General features: G+C 36.0%; 1 protein-coding gene across 1 annotated transcript in view; it reads right to left on the reverse strand.

The window, feature by feature from the left end:
- The window catches only part of TINAG (tubulointerstitial nephritis antigen), an 83,598-nt gene that overhangs the window by 7,788 nt on the left and 57,944 nt on the right, over positions 1 to 17,866 (reverse strand). Inside the window, exon 10 of the mRNA XM_019457449.2 lies at positions 2,278 to 2,323. Coding sequence (XP_019312994.1) covers positions 2,278 to 2,323 — 46 coding nt within the window. The remainder of the gene's footprint in view (positions 1 to 2,277; positions 2,324 to 17,866) is intronic.

Consider the following 17,866-nt stretch of genomic DNA (forward strand, 5'->3'; position numbering starts at 1 on the left):
ATTGCCTGTCTCCACTATATAAATGGAGAAAATCCATTGTTCTCTGTCCCTCATTTATGAGGTATCAGCTGCTACTTGTATGGAAAAACATTGTTGCCTCTTATCACTGCCAGACTGAAGTGTGAGGACTTATGTGGTGACATCTGGCTACTGATCTGGATGTAAGCATCAGTAAAGTACTCTTTTCTTCTGACCCATGTTTCTTAATTCAAGTAGGATAACATCTCAGACCCTTCATAATTCTAGCAAAACAGTAGTACTAAGTAAGAATTTCATATTTTAATTAACCCAAATATTAATTTTTATATAAAATGAAAACTATTTTAGTGACCTGACTAATTTTTCCTGATTGCATAGATCAATGTTATTCATTCAGTCAAGCAACAAGCATTGCGTAGATACCCATTATGTATCAGTCACTCTGCTCTGTCCTTTGGATACAGTAGTTAGTAAGGCAGACACAATACTGGCCCAAGATGAGGATACAGTTAGGTGGAGAAAATATTAACTAAAATGTTCAATTTAATAAAATATGATAATTTTTAAATTTGATTCTTATATTCCTACCACTGATATTAATCAATTTATCTAAAAGAGTCACAGCAGAAAGAAATCCTGATTTTATGCCCATGAAATAGTTTTCTTAGAAAATTTTAGATAAGTAGTAAGTTCAGAATTGATAGGAATTGCAACAAAAGTAATCTAAAAGGATGGCATGCATGTACGTGTTGAATATATGAGAATGAGCGAGTATATGTGCATTTGTGTATGTCTGTGTGTGTGTGTGTCTGTGTGTGTGCGTGCATGTGCATGTATGTGTACACCATCCATGAGGCTCTAGGGAGGAAATGATGAGGTTGAAGGTGAGAGGGTCACAGAAAGTTGTTTGTTTGTTTGTTTGTTTGTTTGCACTTTCATTCATATCCACTCCACAAATAGCTATCAGGTGTGTCAGGTGCTAAATGCTAAAAACTGTTGTGAATTCAATACATTAACCAAATTATTTGTTTTTGCCTGTAAATATTATATTATTATGATACTGAATAACTGTTTAAACTCATTTAGTAGTAATCCTATATAGAAACTTAATTGTAGGCATTCAAACAACATATCCCCTTTCACAAATTATGAATTTTAACTATGTAGCATTAATGTTAATTATTGGCTACTGCAAACTTTCTTTTCTTGAAGATAATGATATTTAAGAAAGTTAAGGTTATTTTAAGTTTATTTATTTTGAGACAGAGAGCATGTGAGCGAGAGCAGGGGAGGGGCAGAGAGAGAGAGAGGAAGAGAGAATCCCACACAGGCTCCACACTGTCAGTACAAAGCCCAATGCAGGGCTCAAACTCACCAATCATGAGATCATGACCTGAACTGAAATCAAGAGTCAGATGCTTAACTGACTGAGCCACCCAGGTGCTCCAAGAAATCTCAGTTTAAATACAAAGAAGCATCATTCTACTTAAAAGCAAAATACTTCGATTTGTCAACAAGACAAATATAAGAGGTGACCACATATGAGTCACTGTGATGACTATCACTCCTAATATTTAGGTCTATAAGTTATAATATGCTCTCTACTGTATATATTCAAATTCGAATTTCATAATAATTACCATTACCTATTCATTCTATTTCTGCCTTTTTGCAGAAATTAAAATTAAAATGCATATAATATAAGGATCTGGAACAATTCATCAAAGTTCATTGTAATTAATTGGATATTTGAGATAATATGTTCCAGTCCTCTTTAAAATGTTTCTTATGTGTAACCTTCTATTAATTTTTATACTAGACATTGTTTCTTTCTCAGTGAAGGAACATGTATTTGTTATAATTGGCAAAAGCAAAAATAAAGCATTTTACCACTATGGGAAATATGTATACTTTATATCAATACCTAATATTGATACTAACATTACAAAGGCACCATCCATAGCAAAAATAATGTGAGAACACAAAACTGACATATGATAGAAGTCTAGCCATTACTTTAACATGGATGAAAACAAAACAAAATGTTTTCCTGTTGATTCTTGCTTTGAAGAAAAAACACTTTTTCTTCTTCTATAATGTGAAATAAGAGGAACTGAGGAAAACTGTTACTTTAATACAAATGATTATAAAGAATTTTCTGCCGGAGAAAATACCATTATTAAAAATAATATCACTGTAACTTAGAGTGACTAAATAACACAAACCAGGAGGTAGAGACACAGATGATTCTAAAATAGTCACATCACAGTAGAAATGCAGTTGGAAAGCGGTACCTACCCAGAATTTTTCTTTCCGTCCTTGTGCCCCTTTCAGTGTGCCCCATCTACAGATAATAATAAAAACATATTGACATGGTTAAAAATGTTTGATTTGCATTTTGATAAAATGTTTCCACCTTGTTTTACTATGGAAGTGCCATCATTGTCCTACAAAAATGTGGCTGCACAGTTTTCATTTTTACCATAACCTTATTTACTTGCTCACAATATACTCCTCTATGTCCAAATGGCTTAAAATCATACTCATTTGTCAAAGAAAATAAACTGTAGGACAACTGGGGCATGGAGGTTTTTAAAGTATTTAAAGATGTCTCCCCTTCACATCTAGCTCCCTGAAACTCTACTCTAAATGGCATAAACTAAAAATCTCCAAGACGGCCAACAAGCATAATATAAATACAGATGAATGTCCTCAATAAAATAATTTTTCATGAAATATGTATATGTGTGTATTATTTTATAAAATGGGTAGGTACCTAATGTGGACTTTCTGTTCACACATGTAGGTACGGAAAGCCAATGTTTTACTCCTAGTACTGGTCCATTTTCAGTGTGGCATGTAACAACCCACAAAGAATCCAAACTTACCAAATATCTCACGTTTTCTCTTGACTAAATCCAGTGATGGAGATGTTAGTAACATGTTCCGTCTACTAATGACATAACAAGACTTGTCTGATATCACAAAGTGGGAGGTGTTAGGCACAGGCTCCAAATCCCATGTTCTCCTTCATGTTATATTTCTCTCTAATGCATGTTTCTCTCTAATAAATATACAGTCCCCAACTGCAGCATGTCCTGAACAGCAACAGTGGTATGTGGAGGAACCATGTGGACTCCCACGTTCATGTGCTCTGATGGATTGTGAGACTACAATTCTGCCCACACACAGCCCTGCCAGTCCATCTCTAGTAGTCCAGATCTCAACATCAGAGTTCCTTAAAGTTAAATCCCTGTATCCTATATCTGGAGGAGATACACATCCATTCAAATATTTTCAACATGTCCATTTGCCAGAAAGCTGTTTTTAATAGGGTACAGAATAAAATGATGGCACCATAGCACAGAGGTATTGCCTTAAGAAGGCAGGTTTATGGTGGAGATCACGGCATTCAAGAAAATACATTAATGCATTTAGATCATTTGACACAAAAAAGGAGGGGGAAAAATGATGTGGAAGTTGGGATAACACTGAAGAACAACTTTCCTTCATTTTTTTTCCGATCGAGGCTAGGAGTGTTCATTGCCCTGGTCCCCATCTCTCTCTTGGTTTTCTGCTACACACAGGGATAGTAGACTGGAATAGTTTAAGGTTTCAAATATTCTGGGCAGTTTAATGTGTAAGTTCAAGCTAGTTTAATTCTGAAAAACATTTTGCAGGGTTTTTTTAAATTAATTTTTAAAATTTTTTAATTATTTTAAGAGAGATAGAGAACAAGCAGGAGAGGGGCACAGAGAGAGGGAAAGACAGAATCTCAAGCAAGCTCCACACTGTCAGCCCAGAGACCAATGCAGGGTCTGAATTCACAAACCATGAGATCATGTCCTGAGCTGAAGAGTCGGACGCTTAACTGACTGAGCCACTCAGGTGCCCCTATTCTGCAGTTTTAAAATTGTATTTACATCCTTGTAACTTTTGTATAAAAAGCTATCACGAGGGGTGCCTGGGTGGCTCAGTGGTTGGGCGTCTGACTTCAGCTCAGGTCACCATCTCGCGGTCCGTGAGTTCGAGCCCCGCGTCAGGCTCTGGGCTGAGTTCGAGCCCCGCGTCAGGCTCTGGGCTGATGGCTCGGAGCCTGGAGCCTGTTTCCGATTCTGTGTCTCCCTCTCTCTCTGCCCCTCCCCCGTTCATGCTCTGTCTCTCTCTGTCTCAAAAATAAATAAAATGTTAAAAAAAATTAAAAAAAAAAAGCTATCACCAGTGAAAATTATAAGTGCCTCCAGATCTTCAAAGGTCATTCCCGTACTTCAAGGAGTAGGTCATACCTGAAACTTCAAGTTGCCCATTTTCTACTCATTCATCATAACTATCCTAACAATTTCAGAAAGCATTTACCTCAATCAAACTTCCTTCCAGGTGCTCCGGCTACTAGTTACTTTAGCTATTTACATAAAATACAAGAAAAAATTAGATGTATCTAAGGACATCTAAGATGTATCTCTCCAAAATAAAACAGGCAGGAGAGGAATCCCATATCTGAGATTCCACCAAATACGGTGAGAAGTTCAGGGCACTTTGGTTTGAGGAAAGATAGAGCCTTGTAAGAAAGCAAGCCCAAGCAAAAAAGAGGTATCCAGACAGGACAAGCTTGATCCAGTAATTAAGCCATGATCAAGAAACAGTAGGAGTTGGGGCATCTGGGTGGCTCAGTCAGTTAAGTGTCCTACTTGGGCTGAAGTCATGATCTCACGGTTCATGGGTTCAAGCCCCACACTGACAGCTGGGAGCCTGGAGTCTGCTTTGGATTCTGTGTCTCCCTCTCTCTCTCTCTCTGCCCCTCCCTCACGTGTGCTCTCTCTCTCTCTCTCAAAAATAAATAAAGAAACATTTAAAAAAGGCAGGAGGAACAATTGAAAGGATAATTCTCTGTCACTCAGATCTGTCCAAGCTCAGCTCTCACACTGGATTCAGGTAAATTTAAAAACCAGAGACGGCTACTGCATTACAGCTACATATTGCATAAAACACACTAAATACCACTCAGAAGGGAATACCCCAAATGTGTCCTTCCCCTTTTCTAAGATCTTTCTAACTTCTTGGGCTCCAACGCATTGACGACTGTGCGTGGGAAGACAAAGTAGTCCTCGACAGAGGGAGGTAAAAAGACACACAAGAATAATACGCCCTAAGATGAGTACTGCGTTTGTTGTCTAGTCCATTTCAGAGGCCCCTTCACACTCCCAGAACTACTGAGACACTGGGGACAGAAAATCGACAAATGCACGTGGGGTTAAGATTTAGCAAAATAATAACTACACATAATTCCACTACCAACAGATCAGAGACTAAATTTAAGGAAACAGAACATTTTCTCACAAGGGAGAAGACACTGAAGAATGTAATTGTTTGGGGGCGCCTGGGTGGCTCAGTCGGTTAAGCGTCCGACTTCGGCTCAGGTCACGATCTCGCAGTTCGTGAGTTCAAGCCCCGTGTCAGGCTCTGTGCTGATGGCTCAGAGCCTGGAGCCTGTTTCAGATTCTGTGTCTCCCTCTCTCCCTTACCCTCCCCTGTTCGTGCTGTCTCTCTCTGTCTCAAAAATAAATAAATGTTAAAAAAAATAAAAATTAAAAAAAATAATGTAATTGTTTGTCTTATTCTAGTATCACCAAACAAATCAAGAGTCGGACGCTTAACTGACTGAGCCACCCAGGCTAAACTCAAGTAAACTACCTCAGTTTGGAGACATCTAAGAAATACAAATGACTATTTTAACTTTTGTTCAATGGCTCGTGTTTTTCATACATTCCCTACATTTTGTTGAGATTATCTAAATAATATTTTCAATGATATAATAGACAGCAATAATTCTTGTTTTGCAAATCTATCAATGTCTTGGGGTTGCTATACGCCTCAGGAAACACTACTGCTTGTTACAACTTTACAGGCATTAGTTAAAATACTTTTGTAGTTCAGAGAGAATGCCAACATTCAGAGTATTACAAACATTCTCAAAATGGACAGAGAAGAAAATGAAGTCTTGAAATAGAGGTGAGAGAGGAAGAAGAAAGGAAGGCCGCTGACTTTCAGAGTTTCAGAAACTAGGATGCTTGTGAAAGGAAATTATATACAAAAGATACCAACCATTATGCAAAATTCAGATAAAGAGAAAATATCACACCTCACCAAGGAAGCTATTGTACAGTTCCCTATGTTACAGCCTCTATGTCAAGTGACAAGCAAGGTCCATCCATCACTGGGTCTAATGTTTGCACTGCAAATTTCAGTTATCTTTTCTTGCCTGTATCTTTTTTACACAGTTTCTAAGATGGTAATCAACCCATAAAGTCGCAGTGGGGTATTACAGAGAAATACGCCTATGGGTTGTTTTCTAAATATCTCATGGCTTCTGAAAGGCTGGGAAAGATCACTTTGCCCTAGGAGAATTCCCACTGCTATCATAGTAAGTTCATGTAATTAAAACCTTTACCCAAACAAAAATAAAGGTTAATTGGTACAAAGCAAGAAGACTACTTATATTGTTCATTTATAGGAGAGAGTTCCTCTCTTCTTGTTCTATGAAGGGCATTCTCTCTCTCTCTCTCTCTCTCTCTCTCTCTCTCTCTCTCTCTCTCTCTTTCTCTCTCTCTCCCTCTCTCTCTTTCTTTCTCTCTGTATATATGTATATGTATATAGTTACAGTTATATTTCTGAATTGTGGTACTAGACTTTGGCTTGCCATTATACCAGTAGGCTGAAATTTCTAGAAATAGTATTTATTTTCACAGATATCCTCTTGTAAACCAATGGCTATCTTTGAGGACATAAGGGTCTTCATTACATTCATACAGACTCTAAATTATTTATACTCTTCTTTATTCAGTTATACAATTTCATTTTAAGGACTATTCATAAACATTTTAGTTAGACCAGGACCATAACCTTAATCTGTTGAGAATGTTTCCTTAACCCTGCTAATTTAAAACAAATTATACAATAGGGTCACAAGTTTCAAAGATCTTGATAGTAGCTTTTCTTCAAAAACTTCTACTTCACATGAACTTTAGATTGTTCTTTTGCATTTTTCTACCCCATTAAGTTAAACTGTTCCAATTATTTAATACCCATTAATACTTCTTTTCTCACAAACTTTAGTGACATCTGGAAAAATGCTACTATTGAGAAAAATCTGGCCAACTATTGTACTGCATTTGTTGAGGACGCCTGAGAATGGATGGTGAGTCTATGTTTACATTTCTCACTTCAAGCATGTGATCATTTAAGCTCTTCCTGTTGTATTCATCTTATTTGCCCACTTTTAGATAGCTCTGGAAATACTACTTTTTGCCTAATATCAAGAGTCTTTCTGGAGAGACCATAAATTCTGTGGAGTGAAACTTAAAACCCATTAAAGAATGATGTAAAATTTTGTATCACTCAGGTACTAATGTTATGAATTTCATTATACATGTTCTCTTTAACAAGGATTTTGTTCTTTTCAGATAACTGTGCTAATCAATACTACATTTTCTGAAAACCATATTTTAAGCTATTTCTAGATACTAAAATTATTGGATCTGAATAACTACTATAACTACTTTGAATAGGATTTTAAATCATAGTCTTGCTGTTGCTGTTGCTGTTGTTGTTGCTGTTGTTGTTTGTCCCTTGGTTTTGGTTGATTTTTTTTTGTTTGAGGGCCATACATTCAGTGGTGGTCATACTGGATATGGTAACTAAGAGAGCCGAAGGTACAAATTTCTTAAAGTAATATGTATATTCCCATAAATATCTCTTTCAAAAAAAAAAAAAAAGCACAGCGTGTCTTGTGTACTTCATCCACTTATTTCTGCCTTTATTCAGCAAACTATTGTGTAGTACAAAGAAGATATATCTGTTGCCTTCAAGAAGCTGACAATCTAATGAGAGTGATTGTTTCAATTATTTAAGACCCATTGATACTTCTTTTCTCTAAAAATTGAGTGATACCTGGGAAAATGCTTGTTTTGAAAAAATCTGGGCTGCTGTCATACCACGTTCCCTGAGGATGTCTGAGACCTATTGACTTCCAGTACGGAATGAGAAATATATCTAATGGGAGGCAAATGAAACATAAGTAGAAAATAATTTGAACCCAAAATTCATTTGAATCCATAATTGCTGCTTTTATAAAAGCATGTTTTATTTTTATTTTTCTATTGGTTGCAGACATAGAAATTAGCTGTCTGCAGAAGGCAAAGACAGCTCCCTTCACAGAACTGAGTAGAAATTCTTGAGGTACAAATGGAAGTGTAGAGTTTTAGGCACAGTAAGTGCAAAGTCAAGCAAGAGCCAGTAAAACTTCATCTTAGCCTATTCTAAGAGCAGCACTTAGTCCTGTGGGACTGGAGACAAGTGAAGGGAGCAGCAGGAAATCAAGTTAGGAAAGCACATTTAGCTCAGGCCATCATGAGAACTCATAACCACCAACCTTAGCATTTATAAAGTTGGGGACAAGAGTCATTCTAATATGGTAATGACATTATCCAGATAGTCTTTCAGAGAGACAACTGTGGTGTTAGCATGGGAGATAGATTCCAGAGGAAGGAAGGCAGCATTAGATGAATGTTGGTCATTAATGCAAGATATAATGAAATTCTGAATGAGAATGTAAGACCCATAAATGAAATATTGTTCATTCTTTTAACCCCTGTATCTCCAACACCTAGAACAGTGACTGACATTCAGAGTCAACCCTAAATATATATTTGTTGAGCAAGTGAATTGAACTACACTGGCAGCAAGTGAATTGAAGTGAATTGAATGAACAGGAGGACATATATTCAAGAGCTATTTTGTAGATAAAAGTGGTGGATAGTATTATGCTAAGTGAAACAAGTCAGTCAGAGAAAGACAAATACCACAGGATTTCACTCATATGTGGAACTGAAGAAACAAAACAAACGAACATAGGGGTAAAAAGTAGAGAAGCAAACCAAGACTCTTAGCTATAGGGAAGAAACAGATGGGGAGGTGGGCCAGGGTTGTGGGGGAGGGTAGATTAAATAGGTGATGGGGATTAAGGAGGGCACTTGTGACGAGCACCGGGCGTTGTAGGTAAGTGATGAATCACTGAATTGTACACCTGAAAATAATAGTACACTGTGTGTTAACTAACTGGAATTTAAACAAAAACTTTAAAAAAGTGATGGAATTTGTTGGCCAGTTCATATTGATAGAAAGGGAGAAGACAGAGTCAAGATTAACTCTAGGATTTCAACGTTGAATGAACAGGTGCATCCAAAGTGTTGTTATGTGTGCACTTCACATTGCACAGAGATGTGTTCCTGATGATCAGGTCAACGTGTCATTGCCTAAGACTGTAATTACAGAGTGGCTTCATCTACTTTTGAGTTCTCTCTACTTACAGTGATTCTGCATATTAACCTTTAAATGCATGACTTTTCAGGGCTTCTGACAGGTAAAATAGTGTAAGAACCAAAGAAAGCTTATTATATAAAGAAATTGTGAAAGAGCCTTTCTAAAGATTGTGGAATTCTTCTCTGAGAATATTATCTCTTAACTCACATGTCAAGATCACCTCTGTTCAAGAATCAAGTTGTTTAAAGCAGATCTAACATTCATCTAAGAATCTGGAGTTGCAAGGAAAAAAAAAAGTTTTATTTTATATTGATGGTAGGTGTAATACACTGTAGCAGAATCATCTAGACCGAAATGTTGCAATGCATCTGACAATTTACCACTTCTGGGATCCCAGCCCAGTCTATTCTGGGCCCAGTAGACTGACAATAGGAATTCAAATTCATGTTTTCTGGGCAGACCAATTCTGTATTAGTGATTATAGATCCACACAGATAAAAAAGAAAGTTTTGGACAGTGAATGTGTAAAGAAATCTTATGCAGTACATCCTACTAGAACAGGAAATTTAGGAGGAAAACAGGGAACAAATATATAAGAGAGCCTGATATGGAACCCTTCTTATTAAGGAAATGAAAGTCAGATAGGATATAAGTATAAAAAAACCCACCAGATGAGCCTCAAACCAGTAACAATGATATGACTACTCTGGATATAGAATTTTGTTTTTAAAGGTGAGATTGTAGATAGATAGACTCTCAGCTCCCTTTACACAAACATTTGGAAGATTAGTACAGTAAGAATGAGGCAAAGATAAGCAGACTTTTGTTGCCTTATGAATGTTCTACCAGAGACACTTTGTAACTTCATTCAGAAAAATACTCAGGCCTAGTGAGTATAGCAATGTTGAACAAGATAGAGAGCTTTAGGGGGGTACTAATTAATGCTAGCTCAAAGATGAAACAAAATAGATTGTACAGGAAAGCAAAATCAGATGAGGGCATTCCCCATCTCCCTTCATTTTCCACTGAAGCAAAATTAAATCAAGTCAGGTTTACTCAATCTAAGATCAGATACTTTTATTGATATGTTCTGCCAAGGGACTACCAATTTTGTCATAGTTTGGAGAAGCAGATGGAGATTTGTGAAAAACCAAATATTTTTTGCATGAAAATGTCAGAGCTGATTGTATATTCCTAATATTAATTAATCATTTTACCAATACTGTTTACTGAGTTGCTGATATATTGCTTATCCTATCCTATCCTGATATTTCAGGAAGCGAAAATATTGTAAGTATAATACCACACATAATTTGACCTATAAAAAGGAGTATAGAAGAAAATAACAACACAGTTGTGCCCAGATATGCTCTGGTCATAATGGTCTGCTGGGGTACTAAGAGAACGAAAGCCCTGTATATAATATATTGACAGAATACAGGTAAAGATGTTCACAATCATGTGAAATGTACTTAGGAGAGAGAGTACAAGATCAAAACTATCCATCGTCAACAATGACAATTAACTAGGGTAGTATCTTATGAAGATATACTTCAAGGGAAAACTTCAGTCCTTTGATGTTAGGAATAGAAATGGTTGATCTTCTCATAAAATCTCAGCACTTAAGGAGACTCGGAGATTATAGTATAATCCAGGCTATGACTCAAGCTAAATTTGACCCACTGCCTGTTTCATAAATAAAGTTTTATGGGAAAAATAAAGCTCATTTATTTACATATTATCTCTGTGAGCTAATGGCAGAGTTGAGTTGTCAAGACCAAAAGGCACAAAGAATTAATCTGACTCTCCTCCAATTTCTTTTTTTAAAACTTTATGCATTTAATTTGAGAGGCGGGGGGGGGGGGGGGGCAGAGAGAGAGGGAGAGAGAGAGAATCGCAAGCAGACTCCCTGCTGTCAGTGTGGAGCTGGGCATGGGGCTCAGTCCCACAAACCAGAGATCATGACCTGAGCCGAAATCAAGAGTTAGACACTTCACCAACTGAGCCATCCAGGTGCCCCTCCACTCCAATTTCTTTGCTTCATAGGTAAAGTAACTAAGGCTTAAGGAGGTTAAGTAACACTTCAAACTATACAGTAAGTGAATAAATTGGTACAAGCACAACTAATAACACAAGCAGTAAATAATAGGATTAGCAGAAGACAGAAATGGGTGGAATCATTTACAGTTGAAATGAGAGAAGGCATACAGGCCTTGAATAGCTTGTAGATAATGCCAAGAGAAAAGGAGGAGAGGCCTGAGAAAAGAGCATGAAATAACGCCCAGAGCTACTCCGTGCGCATTCAAAGAGGTATCACGAAAGGTTTGGAAGGAGGAGGATTGTAAACAACCATAAAAAGGTAAAACTGGTGATGGTGAATAAAGATAGATTAAAATGGAAAAGTATAGGGTTGAAGGCACAAAGAACAGTTTGGCCATTATAACAATATTCCAGTCAATGTTGTGTTCATCATACCCAACCATCTCACTTGTATCCTGAAATTTAATGAATATAATCATAACAATAATGGGGATGGAAAATAACATTTACTGCATTCATTTGAGGCTCAAAATAAATCATCAAAGCTGTCACTTAATATCACAAGTAGTATTCATTTAGAAATTTATACTTAAATTTATATTTCTGCAACCTTTCCCTTTTTATTGTAATGTAGACTTGGCCTGACTTTCTTTTTAGTCTTACTAAAGTAGTCTGTTATATCCTACATGTTTCTGTCTAGAGAAGACATTGTAAATTGCCATAGCAACACATGCCTTTTAACAAAACCTGCCGATGCATTCATTCATCAGAATTGTCATATGTATCATATTCCTGGAACACAGGATAAAATCTTGATCCTAGATTCTGAAGAGGTAAGCGTTTAATAATTTGCTTTCTAAAAATTACAGTGATTACCCTGAAAGTGCTCTCTTTTTCAAGGAACAACTGTTCCATACTCCAGCTGACAGAAAGAAGTCAGAAGCCCCTGTACTTCCTATTCCTGATATCCCCTCCCCCACCACACATCTCTAGAAATCCATAAACATTTATTTTACTTAACCTCCACGGAAATTCTGTCACATTTGAAATTTTGAGGGGAACACCTACCAAAGAAGGTATTAGCTTATAAAACAAAATCACAAAAAAGAATTGAAGCTAAATTTAGAAGGAAGCACTCTACTGGGGGCTAGTAAAATGCCATCACATAGGCCCCCCAAGCTCGAAGTATCCGCAGACATTAACACTCATTCACCAAGAAGGTAAAGTATACTTTCCCGATTACTAAAAGCCGTTCTCAGCCTTGGCATAACCCATTGCCCCAGTTCTTCATAAATCTAATAAATTGCCTATAATCATTTCCCTCAATGGAACCATTTGTTTATGTACTGTCTTTCCTTCATGTTTACCAACAAAGAAATTATTCTTTCCAAGCATGCTGATTTTACACAATCCAGTAGAGTTAAAGGGTCTGTGACCAAACTCCTACTACTTATATGGCCTTCTTGGTACAAAAACAATCATATTATCTAAGGCCATGACACTTTTATCACATTTACCAACGAAATTAATCATTTGCTCTTACAATCACATTTCTCCTTCCCATCTCATCCTTATTCACCTACTTGTGTTCCCCAAGTAAACTGGATCAAAAAAATTTTCTTAATAATAAATTGAAATAATAAGTGTAAAGGGGTATATCATAGATAAGTACTCATTAATGCCATACTTAAATCAACTCCAAATTATAGTTTCTAAAAATAACTCTGAAAACAGGTTCAGAGTAATAAAAAAAAGAAAAGTATGAACTTAAAAAAAATTAAACAAAGTATGAAGTGAGTAGTCGACTAGGTGGCACACAGGCTGTGTCACATTTAATCCTGTCTTTGGATTAAATTATTGTCCAATGTAATCGATGAGCAAACAGATGTATAGAGATTAAGTAACTTGCCAGATATCACCCAAAGAGAAGGACAGCATTAGCATTTGTATCTAAACTTGACTCCAAAACACAGTTCTTTATGCTCTGTAGCATTACCCCCACAAACTGTACTGAAGCAAAAATGATTTTAGAGACCTTCATGTGTATATGTGAGTATGGGTGTGTGTATGTGTGTGTGTGTGTGTGTGTGTGTGTGTACATATACAATGTAATATATGTTTTATTTTTTTTAGTGTTTATTTATTTTTGAAGGAGAGAGACAGAGCATGAGCAGGGGTCAGGCAGAGAGAGAGGGAGACACAGAATCTGAAGGAGGCTCCAGGCTCTGAGCTGTCAGCACAGAGCCTGATGCAAGACTTGAACTCACAAACCACAAGATCACAACCTGAGCCTAACTCGGAGCTTAACTGACTGAGCCACCCCAGCACCCCTATTATATATGTTTTATAAACCATGTTCTTATGTATGTCAAGTGAGCTTTCTAAGAATTTATTTATTTTATTTTATTTTATTTTTTTACATTAGTTATTTTTGAGAGAGAAAGAGACTGAGTGCAAGCTGGGGAGGGGTAGAGAGAGAGGGAGACACAGAATCTGAAGCAGGCTCTGAGCTGTCCTCACAGAGTGCAACACAGGGCTGGAATTCATGAACCGTGAGATCATAACCTTAGCTGAAGTCCCACACTTAACAAACTGAGCCACCCAGGCGCCCCTCTAAGAATTCTTTTTAAAACAATGCTCCTACCATGCCTGCACCTAAATAAGAATTGGGCTTTTTTTTTTTTTTTTTTTTTTTTTTGGCTACTGTTGTTTTGTTTTAAAAAAGGTCAGTTTGTAGTAATAGCAGTTATAGAGTAGAATGGACCTGGTCAGTGTTTGAGATGTCAAATCAATGAGACACCAATGTCAAACAAGAGAAAACAAATGGAGCACAAACAGTTCTGTCACTTTGATTCAGTACTGACATACAAAGGCAACACGATTCAATCAGGACTGAAAATAGAAGAAAAATAAAACTCATTTATCAGTTTCACCATCCCCAGGTCCCTTTCTACAGAACCTCCCAGTGGTGTTTTTGAATGATTCATTGATAGTTTTCATCGTTGCACCAAATTAGTAGGTCTTATTTTTATTTTACTTATTAAGGCTCTTCATGTTATTCATATCATTATCCTCAGCATCTAGCCAGGTGTCTAGTAAATAATCATTGCACAATAAAATTGATATAAATGTTCAGTTAAGAATCAATGTGGGAGGGGCACCTGGGTGGCTCAGTTGATAAAGCACCCGACTTTGGCTCCAGTAATGATCTTGCAGTTGGTGAATTCGAGCCCCACATTGGGCTCTATGCTGACAGCACAGAGCCTGGAAGCCTGTTTGGGATTCTGTGTATCCCTCTCTTTTTGTCCCTCCCTTGCTTGCTCTGTGACTCTGTCTCTCTCTCAAAAATAAATAAACATTAAAATGTTTTATAAAAAAACTTAAAAAAAAAAAGAATCCATGTGGGAGGCATTTTTAAGTAATTTAAATAATTATACTTTTTTTCAAAAAGTTAAAATATTCTTGGAAGCCATTCGATATAATAGACAAAGGATTCTTTTAGCCTTTGTATAATCTTAACTAATTAGGGGTTTTTATCATCAAGTTTAATTCACATACAATTAAAAAAAAAAACATATATGAATGCTAAGTAAACCCACATAGGAGAAGTCAAATCTGGCAGCACTTAAGATGGAGATCAAAAATATTTTAATGTGATTTGCACCTGCAATTATAATCATGGACACAAATGCAAAGATTTAGCAAGAAGAACCAACCGCTATTTATTCTTTCTTTTTCTGAAGACTATGATATCACCAAGCCCAAAGGGCATTTTTCAGTATCTGTTTTCTGTAACCTCTAAACATTTTATACTATTAACCATTCCTGCCTTCTTGGAACATTCTCTTCCCCAGGTGTGTGTGATAGCTAGCTTGGTCCCCCATCTCATGATTTCTGCCTAGTCTCCTTGACTAGCCCCTCCTTCTCTATTTCACCTTGAAATACTGGAGTTACTCAGGTTTTGATCTGCAACCCTTCTATCCCTTCCCACGGTTTCAGCTACTATCTAAATGCTAGTCATTTTCAATGGCTTCTCTATGAGTTCATAAAATCTATGGTTTCACTCCAGAAATACACATCATTGCTTATTTCACCTTTCCATTTCAATGTCTCCAGAAACCTCAAATTCAGTAATCTAAGTTGAATTCTTGATCCTTCTTCTGTTTCCAATAAATGGAGCATCTGTGCAACCTCTTCCTCTTGAAGGTTACTTGGGACTTGTTTGTGACACCTACCTCTCCAATCAACATCCATTTCAACAAATTACCAAGTCTTGCCAATTGTACAAAAAAGATATATCTCACACTCATTGATTCATATTTAGAACTACCAACCCAGTCCAAGCTACCATTATTTCTTGATCAGAGCTTCTGACATTAATTTCCTAAATGATCTTCCTGTTTCACCTTCAACCCCATAATTTCATTCTCTAAGCATCACATATAGTGACCTTTTTTTAAAAATGCAAATTTTGGAATTTTCCTGTTGAAAGCCCTTGAAAATAACTTCTCTAAAGCTTCAGGTGAGGTTCAAAAGTCTAACCATAACTACAAGGCTCTGCAATCTTTGTTCTATACCTACTTGTGTATGTAAAGACTTGTCTTTCAACTGCATTATCCATATTTGTGTTTATCCTAAGCCATTCCTAGAAATTCCCAAAAGACATAAGGATGGTGACTAAGAGGAGATAGTGAAGCAAAACATTTGAGGCAACATAATCCTTAAAAGAAAGTGTAATAATTGGCTGTAGAGCAGGAACATTTATCCAGTAGTGATGAACACCGATAGGCACTTAGCACCATGTCCCATATTGGTGCGGTAGAGCTTGAGCAGAAGCGTCAACATAACACAACAATGGAGCAAGGAGCTGCACATGTCAACCTGTACTTCAATTCAGAATACAGACTGGGGATTGTACCAGAGACCAAGATAGTGAGTGAGGCAAAGAGTGACCTACGACCCTGTCTGTTGGCAACCACAGAGTCTGGATAGATTTCTTTTAGTTCATGGAGAAGGTAAAAGGGAAAAATTACGTGAGAGCAAACACATATTCATGGTATATAAAACATTATCCTATGCTCTTAGAAAAAAGACAATACCTCAGAAAAATTATTAACTAAGAGAACTCTCTTATGCAATTGAATTTGTATTCTCAGTAGATTGAAAGAAAATTTGGCTTTTATGCACTGATGACATGAGCAGAGTACACGTTGAGACATATGGGTAACAAGATAAATAAAGTGTAAGTATTATGAACAAGTTAAAAGGAAAGCAGGTAAGACAAGGAAACTAGTTTCAATAGCATATTTCACACGTGAGTCTAAGGTTATGGTGAGTCAGAACTGATTCTTCAGGAAAATAAAATAAAGGTATAAAGTGTTCATTTGATAAAACTTCACACAATGCTCCATGGTATCTTGAAACAAGACACCAGAAGTTCAGCAAATATTGTTGTTTTCCTCAGCAAGTATTTTATGACAGTTTTCTGATAATTTATTATGCTTTTTACTTTATATAAATTTGATGGTTGAGGACTCCATTTTTATAAGATTAATATTTAATTCTGTTACTTAAAAAAAATTGTTGGTTTTGATTTCACACTTTATGAAATTGGGTAACTTCTCCTTTATTATCTTTTTCTTCACACTCGAATGATTCAACTTTGTGTATAATTTTATTTTAAGAATTCCATATAATAACTTTTTGAAAAAAAGCATAAACGTATATAGGAAGCTCTCTATATATTATATAAGTAAATATAAACATAAATATAATCCACTGTTTTCGAGCCAAAATATCAGAATCTTGTTATTAAAATGCTTTTTTAGTTATACATCTTTTGAGAATATTTTTAACTGTATAAAGGGTAGGATTATGCTGTTGAGTTCATGTATGTGAAACATTAGAACAGGGCCAATAATTTAAACACTACACAAAACAGTTAGCAACAACTATAACTATTTTGCCAGCATAATATTTGATAATCAATTCACCAAACTCAAAGAGTTAATTTTATGGAAAAATATCAATTTAATCAAAGAGTTGAAAGCCAGATTAAGTAAATGAATGTAAGATACACTAGTAAAGGTATAAAATAATTATTACCCCCCAAATAGCTTTAGAATCAGATAGTTTTAAGGAAAAGTTTCCTTATATTTATCTCCAGAAGTTTGAAAGTTGCTGAAAATTATCCAATTTATTTTATGAGACTATGGTAATGTTACCAAAATCTGAAAAGGTGATAATATAAAACAAACTTTATTTTTGGTTTCTTGATAACTAAAATTGTAAAACTTGAAATAAAATGCTAACAAATCATGCACATTGGTTTATAAAGCCTATGAGCATTCTAGAATAAATTCTAGAAATATAACTGGTTAACTTCATAAATTCGTTGATAGAATATAACATTACATCTATTGAAAAGCATTCACTTATCTCAACATATATTAACAATTTCTAATACATTTTTAAAACTCATTATGATCAAAAGTATTTTTTTAAAAGTAAAAGTAATCTCTAACCCAAT

The sequence above is a fragment of the Panthera pardus genome, unplaced genomic scaffold (genome assembly GCF_024362965.1).
Source record: "Panthera pardus isolate Hobbes unplaced genomic scaffold, ASM2436296v1 HiC_scaffold_17, whole genome shotgun sequence".
In the NCBI taxonomy this organism is placed as follows: domain Eukaryota; kingdom Metazoa; phylum Chordata; class Mammalia; order Carnivora; family Felidae; genus Panthera; species Panthera pardus.